Source organism: Perca fluviatilis, chromosome 9 (genome assembly GCF_010015445.1).
Source record: "Perca fluviatilis chromosome 9, GENO_Pfluv_1.0, whole genome shotgun sequence".
Lineage (NCBI taxonomy): Eukaryota > Metazoa > Chordata > Actinopteri > Perciformes > Percidae > Perca > Perca fluviatilis.
This window is the reverse complement of record NC_053120.1, coordinates 30,811,804-30,829,712: the sequence shown is the minus strand read 5'-3', so window position 1 is coordinate 30,829,712 and position 17,909 is coordinate 30,811,804. Positions and strand designations below refer to the sequence as shown.

Below are 17,909 nucleotides of genomic sequence, written 5' to 3'. Positions count from 1 at the left end.
ATTTTCCAAAAAATGTAGTCCGTTAGGTTTTTCACTAGAACAATTAAAAAATAAATAAAAAAAAACAAACAAACAGTCAAATATAGATATTTTAATTGAAAAGAAATACTGGATATGGCTTTATCATAGAAGAAATGACTTGTCATATACGCCGTGTTCAAGTCTTATTACTTAAACTTAGTGTGGAAGAAGCTAATTTAGGCTGTTTATCTAATCATTGCCTGCACCCCCAAATTTCCACAAAAAACAAGAGGATATGACCAAAGGTTGCTACAGCCTCATTTCCACTACATAACTCCACAGTATTTGGAAATTAAAAGCAAGTTAAATGTTCAACCTTACAATATAGCACCAAGCATGTGGCATTTATCTTATTGTCTAGATTTAGAGTTAAATAAAAAACAACAAATCAAATACAAGAATTTGGAAGGGACAGATGGGTCACTTGGGGCAAACAGTACCTGAGAACTTTATCATGTGAAAAAAGTATACAGGAAGAAAACTCCATTAAACATAATTTACAGATCAACATTGGGGATCTTTAACTTCACATTTTATAGTTCAATGCATTTAGTAACACTATTTCACATGAACATTGCATACATTAGTATCTGAAGACTCAAGTTTATGGGAATCAAAGAAAAGTAATACTTTGTGGTAATTTCATAACATAAGTTCTTTGTTACCAAAATCTTATTAAATGAATTAATGTAATGTCAGTATCACATTGAAATAAAAAAAAAATCATTAGTCCACAAAGACGGTACACATTTTTTGTGATGTCATACATCAAGATGATTTGAGGTGGGAATCTGTTGTTTTATTTGACTAATGTATTTAGTTTGTTAGTTTTAGACAAGACAAAGCAAGTGTAGCTTGGGGCAACGTGAAACAAACATCAAAAATTTCAATCCAAAGTACATTATTTCAAAAATCTATTTGTACAAGTCAAAATATGTGTCATACAGCGCTTGAAAAAGAAATTGTCAAGTTGCATTGATAAAGGGAATTAGCCTTTAACGGTAGTAAGATAGGGTAAGGCTGTAAAACAGTATGTTGCTACACTCCATTTATTGTATGGTTAAAGGCTGTCATGTGTTGAAACTTTTTTAGACACAAAAACTTCTTTAATTAGTTTCAGTGTTGTGGTAAAGGCAAACAGCAGTTTTAAATTAAATTACAAGTTAGTCTCTTTGTATTTCTAAACCTTCCATGTCATACAGTACACAAGCTATAGAGAAAACTAGAACTGAATACAAACACTTTAAACCAGCTCCACAAAGGATACCAAAAAGAGGCCTTTTGATTCCCTGGCAAATTACTCCTGCTTTGTTAGCCACAAGGTAGAGCAAATGTGGCATGTACAGGTAAACCCTCCTTCCTCTCTTTGGGGAGAGCTGCACTCATTGGAGCCGACTGCTGGAATCATTTGGCTGGTTCTTTGTTGTTCCATGACCATTAATCCACCCGTTCAGCCGTTTGGTCAAACCACTGTTTAAAATATCCTGGATGTGCTGAACTATGAGATTTATGGCAACTGTATTGAGAGACAAAGAGAATGTGTGGATAAATATATAAAAAAAATAAAAATATATATATATATATATATATATATATATATATATATATATATATATATATATATATATATATATATATATATGAATGACTGGGTCAGGGTAGGTGTCCTGCTTCAAGATATTTAGACTATGTACAGTGTAGTTTTCTATTGCAGTTAGTCTTGGATGGTTTAAAGATCTTTTGTCAAATCAACAGACAAAGCTGTTTTGTTCTCCCAACAGCTTTTGCTTCCTTAGTTTTAAAAACAATTCCCAGTTTAGAGGCCACTAAACACAGCTGTGTCCTTGATAACAACTGTTAAGACTAGTGTCTTGAACATTTGGTTTCAATTTCTTTAGTACCATCTCCAAGCTCCAAAAACCCAAATACTCACCAAGATTGTCAACTCCTCTCGGTATGATCACATCAGCATATTTCTTTGTCTAAACAGCGTCAATAAAAAGGACAAAGGGGAAACTGAAGAACACAACCATACAAATGATTTGGGCAGTACATGTAGAATAGCACTTACTGGCAGACAGAACTCCTCAAATGCAGGCTTGACAAAAGTAATGTACTGTGCTAGAACGCTTTCCAAGTCTCGTCCACGTTCACTTATATCACGCAGCACTGGGGGAAAAAATGAGACCAGGGAAACGTTATCTTTAAAAAGGTATACCAATAATTTGACATTGAGAGAAAAAAACGCTTTCGCTCGCCGAGTGTTATTGTGAATTAATTTTGTGTCTGTACAGTAAATATGAAACTACTGCCAGTTTGTTCAAAGACTCCAAGAATATCTTAATATATAGCTCTACATAAAACCGCAGTGTCATTTTTTTTTTACACTTTTTTTTGTAAAGATTAAATAAACAAAGATTGTATTGGCTTTTGACACAGCCAGTTTAGCGTTTTCCCACTGCTTCCAATTTTTTTGGCTAAGCTAAAAGCTTTCCGGTGGTAGCTTCAAATTTACTTTACAGACCTGAGTGGTATCAATCTTCACATCTTATTCTCAGCAAGAAAGCAAATAAGTGTATTTCCTGAAATGTCTAACTATCTTTAATTTAGTTTCCTGCCTCTTGTGTTTAGAAACTGAAGGGATTTGTCAAGTCATGCTTTTACATTTCACCTCTTCGAGATAGACGTGTATCTGCATCGGTGTCTACAAACAGCTTCATTTGGAATAAGTCTCGGATCTCCTGAGAATAGAACATCAGGATGCCCTCAAACAACACCACATCAGCAGGGTACACTGTCACCGTCTCTTCCTTCCTGCCATACAAAAGACATTAAATGTAAAAACACTTAAAGTGTGCCTACATTTGCTGACCCAAAGACTGTACTGAACTGAGCAATGGTGCGTTTTATTTAACTATTCTTTTGTAAAAAAGGGAAAAATGTTTCAAAAGTCACGCTTTAAAGCTACAATGAAAATCTTTCAATGTTTAATTATTCATTGTTTCAGAGCAACACGAGAAAAACCGCAAAATAAAAGTAAAAAAAAGGGACCACACCCGTACTTCTGCATGTTATAGTCAATTTACTACAATTACATATACTTTGTATTACTGACGACCATTTTCCATAGCATACTGCGATGTGATTCAGATTTTCAAATGTTTGCCCCCCCCTTCCAGACATCTATTTGTGCAAATACACCTGTTATGTTGTCTCTGTATATAGCAGACTCATTCACCTGGAATGGGAAACAAAGTCATAAACAGGGATGTGTACAGTTTTTCCCTCCTTGATGTTCCACAAAGTCGCGATTATGAGGTCATTGTCAAATGCATCTATACAGAAGGAAAGAGTACAAAACAGTTACAATTATTTCTCTAGCAGGATGAAATATCACCAAGCAAACCACACACATCAACATCCTGAAACACATATGACTTAATTGCTGGAATCACATATCAATATTGAATACACAAGGCAAACGTTTCCCAGCAAGAGACACAGCTGTTTCAGACCAACAGACTTCTATCCTTGATTACCCTGCTGCCAGATGATGCATGAATACAATGAGGCATGTGATGATGGGAATATTATCAACATACCTGGGTGGTCGAAGTTGAACTGGCCCTTGAGTGCCTTGGCCTTCTGCTCTAGGGTGAGGACCTTGTAGAAGCTGTCTTGGCTGAGGATGGCAACTTGCCGCTGGTGGTGGTCAATCTTGTTCTGGCCCAGCAGCTCCATGATCTTGCTGCACACCGACGACTGTCACACAGAAGAACAAAATAGTAGGACAAAATACTGGCCCCTTATTCACCACAACCTTCCACTTTTGGAACTTGAGTGGTTGTATGTACAAATTAAACCAACGCATACACTTTAATTCATGCTTTCATTTAGTTTGCACATGTCTTCATGGTCTGGAAGTATGTTGAGCCATATTGTATTTAAAGTCTGCAAACTTGGATTTTCATATCATATCTGGACCTGGCAGAAAGAATGCACTCACAGAAAGTCACATACACAAAACAAAAGATTGCAGTTTACTCAGATAACATGTGTGGGAAAGCAGGTGGTTCTGTGAGCAGTTAGTCTTAAGGGAAAAAGGTGTCATAGTACCAGGAAGTTACACCCACAAACAACTGTCTGTTGACTCAAGTTGTTGATTTAATCACCTATAGAATCATCCTACTGTCACCTACATAACTAACGTCAAGGACCAGCCTACTTCAATAATAAATACATTTATATACCTGCCAGGTTTAAACTGTTACAGTGGCTTGCAGGCAGGACTGCTTACTTTGCTTCTACCTCTGGCATTTAAATGACCACATATGTCACACATTAAGAAAAAAATAAAAGACTTTAATTTTGCCTTTGGTTTTGTATCCTGATGATCTACTCTGCAACAAAATATAAATCTAATGCATCAATTTCTGTTCTTCAAAAGATAACACTTACCTACAAAAATATTGAATACAGAATCAAATATGATAATGCAGATATTAAGATTAAGTCTCTCATGACAATGAAGACTTTGAATTGTAATGCTAATGAGCCATCCTGTTAAATGGGGTGAAGTGAAAATCTAGAGGAAGCTTGAGACAGAGAGAGAGGTTACATCAATGTCACAAATGAAGAAAAGCCAGATATCAGCAGATCCATCAGAAACAATATATATCAAGATAACAAAACAAAAACAAAAAAAGTCTTCAGGCCACATCTTGCACTGGGTATTTGATAATCATAAATATGTGGCCCGAAGGCAGCATCACAACTTGACATACTAGCCAGTCTGCCAATCTGCTTATATGCAAGATTGTAGAGTTTGAGTTTTCAATGTGTTTTGGTGTCTCATTTTCATCATAGCCGGCAGACCCTGCGCAGCTGATGCAAATTAACTGACATCATCTGATTTTACTCTGATCCTGATATGAGACCTTAAGTCAGATTTCCATTTAGGCCTATCACACAACTTTATTAAGCATCTAAAAAAAAGGTAGCCTATATTTTGAATAAGCACATGTTCCTATTTTGACATGCTGTCGGGCGGCGTATAGGTTAATTACCAAGCAACACAATCACTGCAATTGATCAAACAGAAACATAAAACATGATAACGTTACGATTATTTTATAAAAGAAAAAACTAAAGTGCGCGTCATCTTTAAATTTCCAAAAACAAATCTATTTGTGTCGGCCCACACATATAGTGAAATACAACAAACACCTTATAAAGACCAATAAATAAAAAAGCCTTTATTATGATATAAATACCCACCTTGCCACTAGCTGTCCCTCCAGCCACGCCAATGAGGAAAGGATGCCGATTAATACTTTCATTTTCGTCTTGGTCACCTGGCTTTGTCTCGCAATCGCCTGTCATGCTTCATCTGCAGCGCGATGCGGCCCTCTACAACCTACAACACACTAGGGTGCCTGCGCTCCTCCCATTTGATGATGGTGACGATGATGAGGCTGACGTTAATGGGCATGGAAGCGATGATGATGAAGTGGTGGTCTGCCTCCATGAGTTTGAACATTAGCCTACATAGGCTAAATTTAATTTTTAAATCCCCTAACAAAAAGGCTTTAAAAACATTCAACATATGGACATCTTAGATTCAGATTCAGAAAACGTTATTGTCCTTCCTTATTCCTTGTTTCCTTGTATAGGCTGCCTTGAACTTTTTCTGGCAATTAAAAGTGGTGGTCTGATTATGCATGGAGATGATGATGATGATGTTGTTGTTGGTGATGATGATGATGATGATGATGATAATGAAATCAGAGTTAGGTATATTACGTAAACAATGTTAGTCAATTAGTAAGTCAAGAGTGTAGCTCTTTGTAATTTTTCCAATTGTGAATTGTGAACTTTTATTTTGAATTTGTTTTTATAAAAATAGACTGTTTTAGTCTATTAAACCGAGGGATTAGCTACACTCAGCTCTCCATTCGCCTACTTTCTATTTCTATTACCACATTTGAGATAAAAGCATTTATTTCAGGACATTTATTTCACTGTTTTTGCACATCACCTTGCAATTTACGGTAGGCCAATATAATCCGCCTACACCATTCTCAAAAATGACATGTAATACAGAGACAGACTATGGGCTAAATAAATATATTTTGTTATAGAACCGTTCAATTGCTTTGTATTATTGTTAAATATTTAACAATATACAACAACTAAATTCCCCTCTGGGAATATTTATCTTTTTATCATGTATTTCATTTTGGGTGATGCCGTTGACCCGGAAGTACTTTTCACATGTATGACCTCAATAGGCTAATGCTGACATAGCATTATGAATTTTAGACCTAAGTAGGTAATGTGCTCATGGTGTAACCTCTAATAACGAAGTGTCTACTTCTCTCTGCTATCGGATAAACGGGATAGTAAACGGGAGCCTACCACTATGAGCACCATGTTTGCAGACACAATTCTAATCGTGTTCATCTCCGTTTGTACAGCGCTGTTAGCCGAAGGTGAGTGAAGTCCTCCTAACAGTTCGACAGGCAGTTTAAGCAGGAATGTATTATTATTTTATCATCCAAGAAAGACGAACCATAATGATACGTTACTTGTTTTGTTTTTTTACACCATTCTGAGTTACATAGCGGGGGAAGTTGTTAACGTTATTAATATTATTAAATTGCTACTTTTGGTGCTTTTGAGGACCAGCAGTGTGCTAGCTAGCCAGCGAATTTAGCCAACAAAGCTAGCTAATACTTGACCTGACATTAGCTACACGTCAGACACATTGATGGTCAGTTCTCTTAATGCATCCATGGGTCAGACAGCGCAAGGAGTAAACCATTTTTTTTATTTAACAGTCTAATGCTGCGTTCCAGACACAGTTTTTAGCCCGTAAGTTACGACTTCAAGTCACGACCTGGTAGCGTTCCAGGCAAAGTCACCACAAACCCTTCTAGCTAGCGTTAGCTAGCGGCTACCTAGCTTAACACTGCGGGCAAGAAGCCAGCCGACACTCGTATCTCCGTGGTCAAATTTCTGTTTATATTGTCTATGGGTCAAATCAGTCGACGCTGAAATTGTAGTGCGCTCTTATAGCGGCACGCGTGGTAAATGCATTCAAACGGCCCAGATTGGGTAAGCAAAGTCCCATACTTCTGCTGTTAAATGACTAAAAATATGAAACTGGAGGTGCAATAAAAAAACTTTGCTCCATAGTTCCAGGCAATGACTGATATATTTCAGTACAGGGCATCACTTACTACACCCATATTGAAAATCAAAAAATGTTACTGTATAAATATGGAGATTTTTGGAAGCAAAGTCCCATGCTTCTGCTGTTAGTCATTTAACCTGTACTGAAATATATCAGTCATTGCCTGGAACTATGGAGCAAAGACTTTTTATTGCACCTCCAGTTTCATATTTTTAGTAATTTTACTGTAGAAATATGGGACTTTACTTTGTAAAATCTCAAAATGTATACAGTAAAAAATGATTTCTTGAAAATATCCAATAATCATATTTGTATATGTACTTTATATATAAACTTTAAAGGGGTGATAGAATGCAAAACTGATTTTACCTTGTCATAGTTGAATAATGATAGTTTAGTGGGTAACTAGGACATACATAGAACCTCTAAATCCCATTGACACCTCTTTTCTCTGCAAATCTCACTATTTGAAACTGCCTCTGAAAACGGGCGAATCTCAACAAGCCTCATAGTTGACGTCAACTATTGTGGCTCCTCCTCATTTGGCTCTAGTCTCTCTGCTTTGCCCCTTGTACGCCCAAACATTTGGAGGGTACATACTACACAACTGACCTGAGATCAGTTAGTCTTCTGAATCTAGGTCGTGCAGATCTCAGAAATTGTATACATTGTTCATATGCTATTTTACCATTAAATTCACTTGAGACTTTTTTATGCGATAAATCAACTATGTAGAGGTCAAATATGGGCCGTTTTACGAAAATTGATGTCTAATTGCAAATTTTGTCGGAGTTCAGAGGCTGGTGCTGCCTGTGTAGCTGCCTCGCCGCCTGGCCTGCCTTCCTTCACAGACCCGGGCCTGCTGTGAGGTAGATGGAGCTCAGTCATGGCTGGCAACCCACAGCACTCCATACCAAGCGCAAGTCACCGCGTTTTTGGGCTCAAACGCCGCTGCTCTGACAAAGCTCCAGGGCCTCAATTCCCCTCTTCCTGCTAGCTAAATGCCCGGTGTATGTAAGTGAGCACGGTCAGCGAGCTTGTTACGCCAGCATTCTCTTACCACAGGTTCCAGATACTTTTAATGTGTGTAATTATAATGTGTTGAGTTATTAAAACAAACGATTGGGGAAATAAACGCTGCCGCGTGTCCGTGAGTCTCATTGATAGAGCCTGCGGCTGGATGGAGCTTTATCAATGAGAGCTAGCTAGCTGATCTCCTCTTTAAAATTCCTCTGGAATTACAAAAAATTCTTCTAAATCGGACACCGTTGTTTAGCTTTATAAGACATTTAGTTAGATGTTGTGTAAGTGGCGGGGTAAATTCAAACTTCGGTAAATATACTCGAATTAAGGCGAAAAGGAAGCATACTCGATCCTTTATTTGTAGCTAGGATTGAAGGGACAGTCACAGCTAACGAAACAGCTAGCTAGTCTTCACAAATATTAACTTGAAATCGGACATCGTTGTAAGGTTTATAAGACATATAGTTAGATGTTGTGTAAGTGGCGTGATGAAATTCAAACTGTAAATATACTCGAATTAAAGGAAGCGAACTATCCGTGGTTTGTAGCTACAAAGCGGATTGAAGGGACAGTCGCGAGCTAACGAACACTTTGTCTTCACAAATATTAATTAACTTGAAATCGACCGCGCGGTTGTTAGCTTCATAAGACCTTTTAGTTAGATTTTGTATAAGTTGGATATGTGTAACATGTGGTAAGAGATTGCTAGTGTAACAAGCTCGCTGACGGGGCTCTCACTCTCACACAACGGGCCATTTAGCTAGCAGGAAGAGGGGATTTGAAGGCCCTGGAGCTCTGTCAGGGCAGCGGTGTTGGTAGTCCCTGCTGTGGGCTGCCAGCCGTGGCGGGCTCCAAGTACCTCATAGCAGGCCGGGGTCTGTGAAGGAAGGCAGGATGGCGCGGCGGGCAGCACGCGGTGGCGAGGCAGCACCGGCGGGCGGGCAGCACCAGCGGGCGGCGCGGGCACCAGCGGCTGAACTCCGACACAAAGTCTTACCAAATTTGCAATTAGCCATCAATTTTTTTGAAAAACGGCCCATATTTGAGCTTTATATAGTTGATTTCTCGCTTAAAAAGTCTAAGAAGTGAATTTAATAACCAAATAGCCCGACAAAAACAATGTATAACTTTGCAGTGTCTGAAATATGAGGCCTGCTGCCGAGTCTCCCATATGTTTCTATGTAGTTTGCTCAAACCAATCAGCGCGTAGCTCATTCTGAATATTCATTAGCATACCATATTTGGAAGAAAAGCTCTTGTTCCAAATAGAGCCATATTCACAGGGTAGTTAAGGGCCTAATAAAATAGCATTCAAGCAATTTTCAGCCCAACCAATGTTACATACCCCATTAGGAGACCTTAAGGAACAGTGTAAAATACCCTATATAATCATTCTATCACATCTAATCACATCCATCTTACTAAACAGGCCTATAATGGTGTGTTCTTTTTATTCCAACTAGCTGAATGTGTACCTGAACAAGCAGATAGATTATTGTATTGGTAGTCCCGAACTGCATACTACAAAAATCTAACCGCGGTCTAAGCTACCACGAGCTAATTTTAGCTAACGTTAGTTAGCATGTCAAACGGGGCTAGTCAGTCTTTAAACGGCTCTGGAGCTAGTAAATCAGCACCTAGGAGAATGTAAAGTCGCACGTCAATGTTAAAATAGCAAGGTGACCAGTAAAACTACAGCAGACGACTGCTCTTGGCTAATTAAAAAATAACTTACTTTAAGATGCTTCTTCAGGTTGGAAGTGGAGTAATTTGGACGCTGAAAGGAGGTTGGTTGCTGGCAAGCAGAGGCTGCACGGCACAGTTAGCTGTATTTCATTCTCCCTGTTCGTTCTTTAATGTGAAATGCTGTTTGAATTTCCAAGATAGAAACTTATTGCTGCCCTGGCTCTGTCGTGCCGGTTCCGACTCCATTGTGACTGATCACGCAAATAGCTATTTTTTTCTATTTCATATCGGGGCTTCTGGAAAATGCATTAAGTTGCCTTAATTTATTCAGAGTGAATAAACTCGTGAAACAGAGAAGTATCGTCATGTAATCCATTGATTTTAACAATGTAACTGTATTCTAAATACCAACTATTTAAATTGTAACTGTAACGGAATACAGTTACTCATAGTTTGTATTCTGAATACGTAACGCCGTTACATGTATTCCGTTACTCCCCAACACTGTGTGTATCTTATCGCTAACTGCTAAGACTGTCGATCTGCGCTGCTTAACTGTGCGTTCATGGACATCGGAAAAACATTTTTCCGAGTGAAAACGTCACCATTCACGTAACTTCCTGTGGGAATCAGAGGTGGGAAACTCTTTGCTAACCGAGTTCCCCAGTTGGTGACGCGTTGTTGACAACTGACTTTTGATGGAGGCGACTTTGGTTCACTGAACATATTTCAATGATAATAAACTGTTTATTGTGGACAAATGCCTCTGCCAAGAAACATACACAGACATAATATGTTTAAAATTATTCATAAATAGGCCTATGTATAAAAAAAACACACATTATCCGTGTCTTTTCCCGTTCGTTGTCCTGCAAATAACACAAACACACACCTGGCGATGTGCTGTTTGGATGCTCGCATAACAAAACAGCAGAGAATCTTTTGTTATTGTGGCCTCCATGTTTTCACACACCTGATGCTCTAGGCTACGGCCAACTGTTGGTGGCAGTCATGCAAAAAGTTGTTATGCCAAACGCCAATATAACAGAAGAAGAAGAACACGCATCCCGACCATGTGAACGCTGCCAGTCGGAAAAACAACGTAACCAGGGGGGCGGTGCCTGTTATTCCGAGGTGGCATGAACGCAGCATAATACATTTACCAAAAGTACTAGTATAGGAGTGCACTACAATTTCAGCGTCGGCTGATTTGACCATGGAGATAAGAGTGTGTGGCTGGCTTGACCGCAGTTACCTAACGTTGACGTCAGCTAGCGCTAGCTAGCGCTAGCTAGCTGACGTCAGCGACATATTTTGGGCTTCATTTTATAAACCTAACCCGTAGTAGTACACAATCGTATGTGTATTGTTTTGATTACAATGTGCGGAATTACTTTACGTTGCCTATTTATGTATATTTATTTCTTTTTGTCACTGTAAATCACCGGCGTCTGTACAGCATCAACAGGGGTCGCCATTGTTGTTTATGTGTGTGTGAGACATCAAAAACTAACAGTACAAAGATCTGGTACGAGTTTACGAGTAGTAAGTCACGGGTTTGACTGCCGTTCCAGGGCACTTTCACGGTTAGAACGTTGTGAAAACACGAGTTATGGGTTGCCTGGAACTAGGGATGTAATGGTATGAAAATGTAACCTCACAACCAAAATTATCAGGGTTTAAAAGTTAAAAGTATGTTCAATATGTTCAGAAAGCACATATAGGCCTACCCAAGCTGAATAGTTTCAAAAAGTGTAAAAGTGTTTTTTGTATTACAAAAATATAGGCTTGTAAAAACTATTGAAAACTCGCCCGCTGTAGGGTGTCCGGTAAGAACTTGAACCAGATATGTCTGCTTTTGAGATCCAGGAAGATTTATTTACAACTCGAACATGAAGTTAACTATGAAGTTGTATTTGACATTACATGTGAAGTTGAATGTGGTTCTGAAATATAAACAAATATTAATGCACATTAATAAGCATCTGACTTACTATAAACATTATTTTATCATTTAATTTGCCAAAATTAAATGTTATAGCCCCTGTTGCTAACAAGAAACAATACTAAGAATTACATTAATTTCTCTGTAATAATTAAATTAGCTAAACATAGCTTAAACGTTTACACAGATAACAAGGCAGTAAAACCCATGACAGTTTAGCAAGCTACAGAATAGTTTTAATTCTACTTTGACAGAAAAAAACAAACGAAGAAGGCCACTCCTTTTTGGCATGACTGTTTTTTACAATGAAACTGCTTCATTAAACAATGTTAACAAATAAACTCCTCCACACTGTTGCTCTATAAGTATGCACTATGTATGAAATTCTAAATGACAGTGTAAGTAATTGTATTGTGATATCAGTACCCTATATATGATAATACAAAACCATTTCTGGGAAATCTGAAAAACTGCTTATTGATAAAATAATCAGACAGAAATATCTACTGTTGGCCAAACCAATAAATATATATAAAATACTGGAAGAATCTGACATTTATATCATTTTACCGTGCATGTTGCCCAACCCTGTGTTGCACCATAATATTTTACTTACAAACCTCTTCTGATTTTTTTTCTTCTCAGGGATTACCTGGGTTTTAGTGTATCGCACTGAAAAGTACAAGAGGTTAAAGGCTGAAGTAGAAAAACAAAGCAAAAAACGTAAGTCACTTCTATGTGAACCTCATACTAATGTATTGTCTGCATTGATTAGTTTCCTATTGACTGTTTAATGCATTCTCTGTTGCTTGTTTGATATTAGTTGAGAAGAAAAAGGAAACCATCACAGAATCTGCTGGACGTCAGCAGAAGAAGAAAATTGGTAAGAAACCAGTAAACAAAATGGCTAAGTAATAAGTTGCGTTTAAGCAAACCTTGACAAATGAAAATAAAAAAATCTTGACACACTCTGCTCTTACAGCCATTTTCCTCACATTGACACTGTTCCTTGATAAGTGATATGTCTCTGAATGTATTACAGAAAGACAGGAAGAGAAACTGAAGAACAACAACAGAGACTTGTCTATGGTGAGGGACAATTTGTTTACAATAAATATGTAATGCTTAAGCTTAGAGCTAAATCCATAAATATATTGCCATATGAAATGAAATCATGTCTGGGATTTTGATTGTTTTGGATTTAATATAGAATACATTTTATATAGCAACATTAACAGGTTTAACTGCACTTTTACATTATCAATATAAAAAAATACATTGATATTCAAATGTCTTTGAAACTTTAGTCAGATGTGATCTAATTTAAATTTCCCTTTTATCTTATGTTTGATTGTAGGTGCGCATGAAGTCAATGTTCGCTATAGGCTTCTGCTTTACAGCTTTGATGGGCATGTTCAACTCCATGTAAGTGTTACACATAGTTACATTGGATTGATCTTTTTAATAAAATTAAAAAAAAACTTTAAGGAACACGCCGACTTATTGGGAATTTAGCTTATTCACCCTAAGCCCCAGAGTTAGACAAGTCGATACATACCCTTCTCATCTCCGTGCGTGCTGTAAAGCTGTTGGACGGCTCCAGCGGCATCAGCCCATCACAGAACAGGCAGGTGAATGGTTCCAGTAGTCCTACTGCTCCGAATAAGTGACAAAATAACGCCAACATGTTCCTATTTACATGTTGTGATTTGTAGAGTCACAGCGTGTACAAAAAACAACGTAACATGAGACACAGCCATCTTCTAACCGTAAACAAACCGGGAACTATATTCTCAGGCGGAAAAATATAGTACTTGGGGGGTGATATGCTCGCAGCAAGCCTGTCTGAGAATATAGTTCCCGGTTTGTTTACTGATATAAGACTCATATTACGTTGTTTTTTTTACACGCTGTGACTCTACAAACCACAACATGTAAATAGGAACATGTTGGCGTTTTTGTCACTTTTGTCAATGATCGAGAGCAGTAGGCTAGTTGGAACCAGTTACCTGCAGGATCTGTCCTGGGCTAAGCTAATGCTGGAGCCGTCAGACAGCGTTACAGCACGCACGGAGATGAGAAGGGTATGTATGGACTTGTCTTATTCTGGGGGTTACGGTGAATAAGCTAAATTCCCAATAAGTCGGCGTGTTCCTTTAAGTTTGATTTATGGTTCTGCGGAGGCTCCACGCACAGCTTTCGCCGTTGCCTTCGTAAGTTGCCTGATGTTTATACTTGTGCATTGGTGTGTGGGGAGTGGGTAATATAGCGAGGGAGAAAGTGAGAGAGTGACGGCGATTAGTGACTCTAGAGTCATAGTGAGAGAAACAAAGTGTCTCCCCTGTGCTTTCTGACCAAGGTGGGACATCTGTAGGTGGAAAAGTTAACCCTCTCCTTGATGTCATGTTATGGAGAAGGAGAACCAGGAAATTAGTAGGGGGAAATGCAACGCTACCAAGCCACGGCTGAGCGATGTGTAGTTACATTTTTCGAGAGGTGCCCATCAGGCTACGGCGTGGGTTCGTGTCTCCACGTACCTACGTACGTAGCAACGGCGTCGATTTTACGCAGAAGTATAAATCAAGCATTAAAGTGGTGACTTTGTCTGTATTGGTCACTTAGAGATAAGGAATTTTTGTTTGCGTTTGACAAAAGTACATGTAATATAATTGTAGCAAACTTCTTCATTCCACTGATAACATGCCTTTTTGTTTTGTCCAGCTTTGATGGAAGAGTAGTGGCCAAATTGCCATTTGTGCCGCTGTCCTACATCCAGGGACTGTCGCATCGAAACCTGCTGGGGGAGGATTACACTGACTGCTCCTTTATCTTCCTCTACATCCTCTGCACCATGTCCATCAGACAGGTAACTTCTACACTTGCAACATCTTTTGACCCAGGGTGGGGTTGATTCCTTTTACTGTATGTCACTATACAGTTATGGATGTCATTGCCTGTATTATATTGGAGGGAATCATAGGTTTCTGAAGGAAACGCTACAGTTTCTGAGCATTATGTTTTAAAATTGCAATAATATTGTATTGTTACATAAGTATCGTGATTATATCGTATCGTGAGGCCTCTGGTGATTCCCAACTCTGTGGTAGGATGTCACCCTAAAAAAATTAAGCTATAAATAATACATACAGTTTTAGCCCTATGCAATAAAAGTTGGTTATACGAATGCTATAAACACAAAAACAATTGAACCAGGCACATTTTTGGTAGACATGCCCAAAAACTACAATATTGACTTTGGTAAATTCAATAATTGATACACCTTTACAAGGAAGGAAGGACATTATATTTGTAAACACTTTTTGAGACAGTGTTTTGTTCTATTTCTTTACTCCAGAATATTCAGAAGATGCTTGGTCTCGCTCCCTCCAGAGCTGCAACAAAACAGGCTGGAGGCTTCCTGGGACCTCCTCCCCAAGCAGCCAAGTTTTCCTAATCTTCTGACAGGTTCAACAGTGCTCTTGCACTGTGAATGTACAGTCAGGGCTCCTATATCAGAGGACAGCTGGTACTAGATCTGCAGTGCTGGACAAAAACAGTGTTACAGCTACTGTATCACTACCTTCTGTTGGATTTCTCATTTTATGTTTTTATTATTTAACTTTAAGTCTTACTTAGAAATTAGAGGGTAAAAATGTGTTCTTAATTACATTGATTACCAGGATACAAATGTCTACCTTGTATTCAGCACGTTATACATTGTTATGAGATTTTAATGATTAATTGGCACAGCAACATCTGATCCATTTGTCAGTATTATTGTATTACATTGTCTGTATCCTTATTTCTTACATATTAATAAAGTTTTATGATGACTCTTCAGTAGTACGATTATTCTGATTGGCACTGTCTAAAACATTAATTAAGCCATTGACAACACTCCAGTAACTCCCATCCTCTTTTGTCCGAAACCTTGGTGTCATGTTTTGGTCATCATGTCAGCTCTCATCGCATATCAATAAGATTACCAAAACCTTATTATACCATCTTCGCAATATTGCTTATTATATATATTGAATATATATATATAACAAGACAACAACACAACATAGCATGTTTTAATATGCCTCTAGTATGGAGTACCTTTAAGTTTGACTCAGAAACAGAGCTTTGTTCTTAATCAAGTTTCCATTGTCCTTCACAAAGTGCCTTAAAGGGGTGATAAAATGATTATATAGGGTATTTCACACTGTTCCTTATGGTCTCCTAATGGGGTATGTAACATTGGTTGGGCTGAAAATGGTCTGGTTGATATTTTATTGGCCCTTATGCATCCCTGTGTTTTGGCCCTATTTGTAACAAGAGCTTCGGCGTAATTAGAGTATATTTACAGTTTGAATTTCATCACGCCACTTATATAACCTCTACCCCAATGTCTTATAAAGCTAACAATGGTGTCCGATTTCAATTTTATACATTTTTGTGAATTTCAGAGGAATTCTAAGAGGAGGCTAGCTAGCTCTCCATCCAGTCGCAGGCTCTATCAATGAGACTCAAGGACAAGAGGCATTTATTTCACCGATCGTTTGTTAAAATAACTCAACACATTATAATTACACACATTATAAGATTAACTGGAACCTGTGGTAAGAGATTGCTGGCGTAACAAGCTCGCTAACCGCGCTCTCACTCACACACACCGGGCATTTAGCAGTAAGAGGGGAGCTGCAGGCCCTGGAGCTCTGTCCAGGCAGTGGCGTTTGGTAGTCCATTAACCCACAAAACGGTGACTTTGCGCGGGTATGGAGTGCCGTGGGCTGCCAGCCCTGACGGAGCTCAATCGAGCTCACAGCAGGCCGGGGTCTGTGAAGGAAGGCAGGCCAGGCGGCGAGGCAGCAACAGAGGCAGCACTGGCCGCTGAACTCCGACACACAGTCGACCTCTACATAGTTGATTTCTTGCATTAAAAAGGCCTCAGAAGTGAATTTAATGGTAAAATAGCAGATGAACAATGTATACAATTTCTGAGATCTGCCCGACCTAGATTCAGAAGACTAACTGATCAAAGGTCAGTTGTGTAGCCTATTTGCCCGTTTTCAGAGGCAGTTTCAAATTGTGAGATTTGCAGAGGAAAGAGGTGTCAATGGGATTTAGAGGTTCTGTGTATGCCCTAGTTACCCACTAAACTGTCATTATTCAACTATGACAAGGTAAAATCGGTTTTGCATTCTATCACCCCTTTAAGTATCTGGGGAACTGATGACCCTTTTGGGTAATGGCAAGTTGTTCTTTTGTGTTGTGCTACAGGACTCACTCAACGTTTTGGGTTTGAGTAAGTTCTTTAATTCTGCTCACTTCCACACAAAGTATTTCTCAGTGTCTGACTTTATGGACTTGAGTGCATCAACCAGTGAATGATTGTCTGTAACACAGGTTATTGGTGTAGTAGTTTCCCTGTTGTACTTGAACTTTTCTGTCAAAAGTCACAAAGCCTAGTCCCACAAAACAGAAGTTGTCATGCTCTTTACGTCACACTAGGAATATAGATTTGCGATGGGAAGAAACTGAGCGCACCCCATGTGAAGTTCCTTCACAGTCAGCCTCGGGAGGAGGCTTGATGTAAATGTTACATGACAGTTCCATTCCCTGTAGAAATGCCAATTTTATATCCATATATCCATCACACCAGTTTTTTATCTCCTCTTGTTTTGCTCAGTCAAATGATGCATATACAGTGCCTTGCGAAAGTATTCGGCCCCCTTGAACTTTTCGACCTTTTGCCACATTTCAGGCCTCAAACTTAAAGATATAAAACTGTAATTTTTTGTGAAGAATCAACAACAATTGGGACACAATCATGAAGTGGAACGAAATTTATTGGATATTTCAAACCTTTTAAACAAATAAAAAACTGAAATATTGGGCGTGCAAAATTATTCAGCCCCCTTAAGTTAATACTTTGTAGCGCCACCTTTTGCTGCGATTACAGCTGTAAGTCGCGGGGTATGTCTCTATCAGTTTTGCACATCGGAGACTGACATTGTTGCCCATTCCTCCTTGCAAAACAGCTCGAGCTCAGTG

At 38.6% G+C, this 17,909-nt stretch overlaps 2 protein-coding genes across 2 annotated transcripts; one reads left to right on the top strand and one right to left on the bottom strand.

Moving 5' to 3' along the window:
* Positions 1–441: 441 nt before the first annotated feature.
* uck2a (uridine-cytidine kinase 2a) lies at positions 442–5,490 on the bottom strand. The gene is made up of 7 exons (XM_039812378.1): positions 5,299–5,490; positions 3,624–3,783; positions 3,260–3,356; positions 2,693–2,835; positions 2,093–2,190; positions 1,955–2,003; positions 442–1,537 (listed from the first exon to the last, which is right to left on the bottom strand). The coding sequence occupies exons 1-7, from the start codon at positions 5,401–5,403 to the stop codon at positions 1,404–1,406; spliced, it is 786 nt and encodes a 261-aa protein (XP_039668312.1). The 5' UTR covers positions 5,404–5,490; the 3' UTR covers positions 442–1,403.
* Positions 5,491–6,282: 792 nt separating this feature from the next.
* On the top strand, positions 6,283–15,706 carry tmco1 (transmembrane and coiled-coil domains 1). The gene is made up of 7 exons (XM_039812379.1): positions 6,283–6,512; positions 12,516–12,593; positions 12,694–12,753; positions 12,913–12,959; positions 13,228–13,295; positions 14,592–14,736; positions 15,226–15,706. The coding sequence occupies exons 1-7, from the start codon at positions 6,443–6,445 to the stop codon at positions 15,322–15,324; spliced, it is 567 nt and encodes a 188-aa protein (XP_039668313.1). The 5' UTR covers positions 6,283–6,442; the 3' UTR covers positions 15,325–15,706.
* Positions 15,707–17,909: the final 2,203 nt, after the last annotated feature.

Bases quoted from the DNA above. Each gene is read 5' to 3' on its own strand.
- uck2a (XM_039812378.1), bottom strand. From the start codon at position 5,403: ATGACAGGCGATTGCGAGACAAAGCCAGGTGACCAAGACGAAAATGAA. The intron at 3,357-3,623 runs GTATGTTGATAA...CCTTCTGTATAG, and splicing joins GTTCAACTTCGACCACCCAG to ATGCATTTGACAATGACCTC. The intron at 2,191-2,692 runs GTGAAATGTAAA...TTTTTCCCCCAG, and splicing joins TACACGTCTATCTCGAAGAG to TGCTGCGTGATATAAGTGAA.
- tmco1 (XM_039812379.1), top strand. From the start codon at position 6,443: ATGAGCACCATGTTTGCAGACACAATTCTAATCGTGTTCATCTCCGTT. The intron at 12,594-12,693 runs GTAAGTCACTTC...GTTTGATATTAG, and splicing joins AGAAAAACAAAGCAAAAAAC to TTGAGAAGAAAAAGGAAACC. The intron at 12,960-13,227 runs GTGAGGGACAAT...GTTTGATTGTAG, and splicing joins ACAACAGAGACTTGTCTATG to GTGCGCATGAAGTCAATGTT.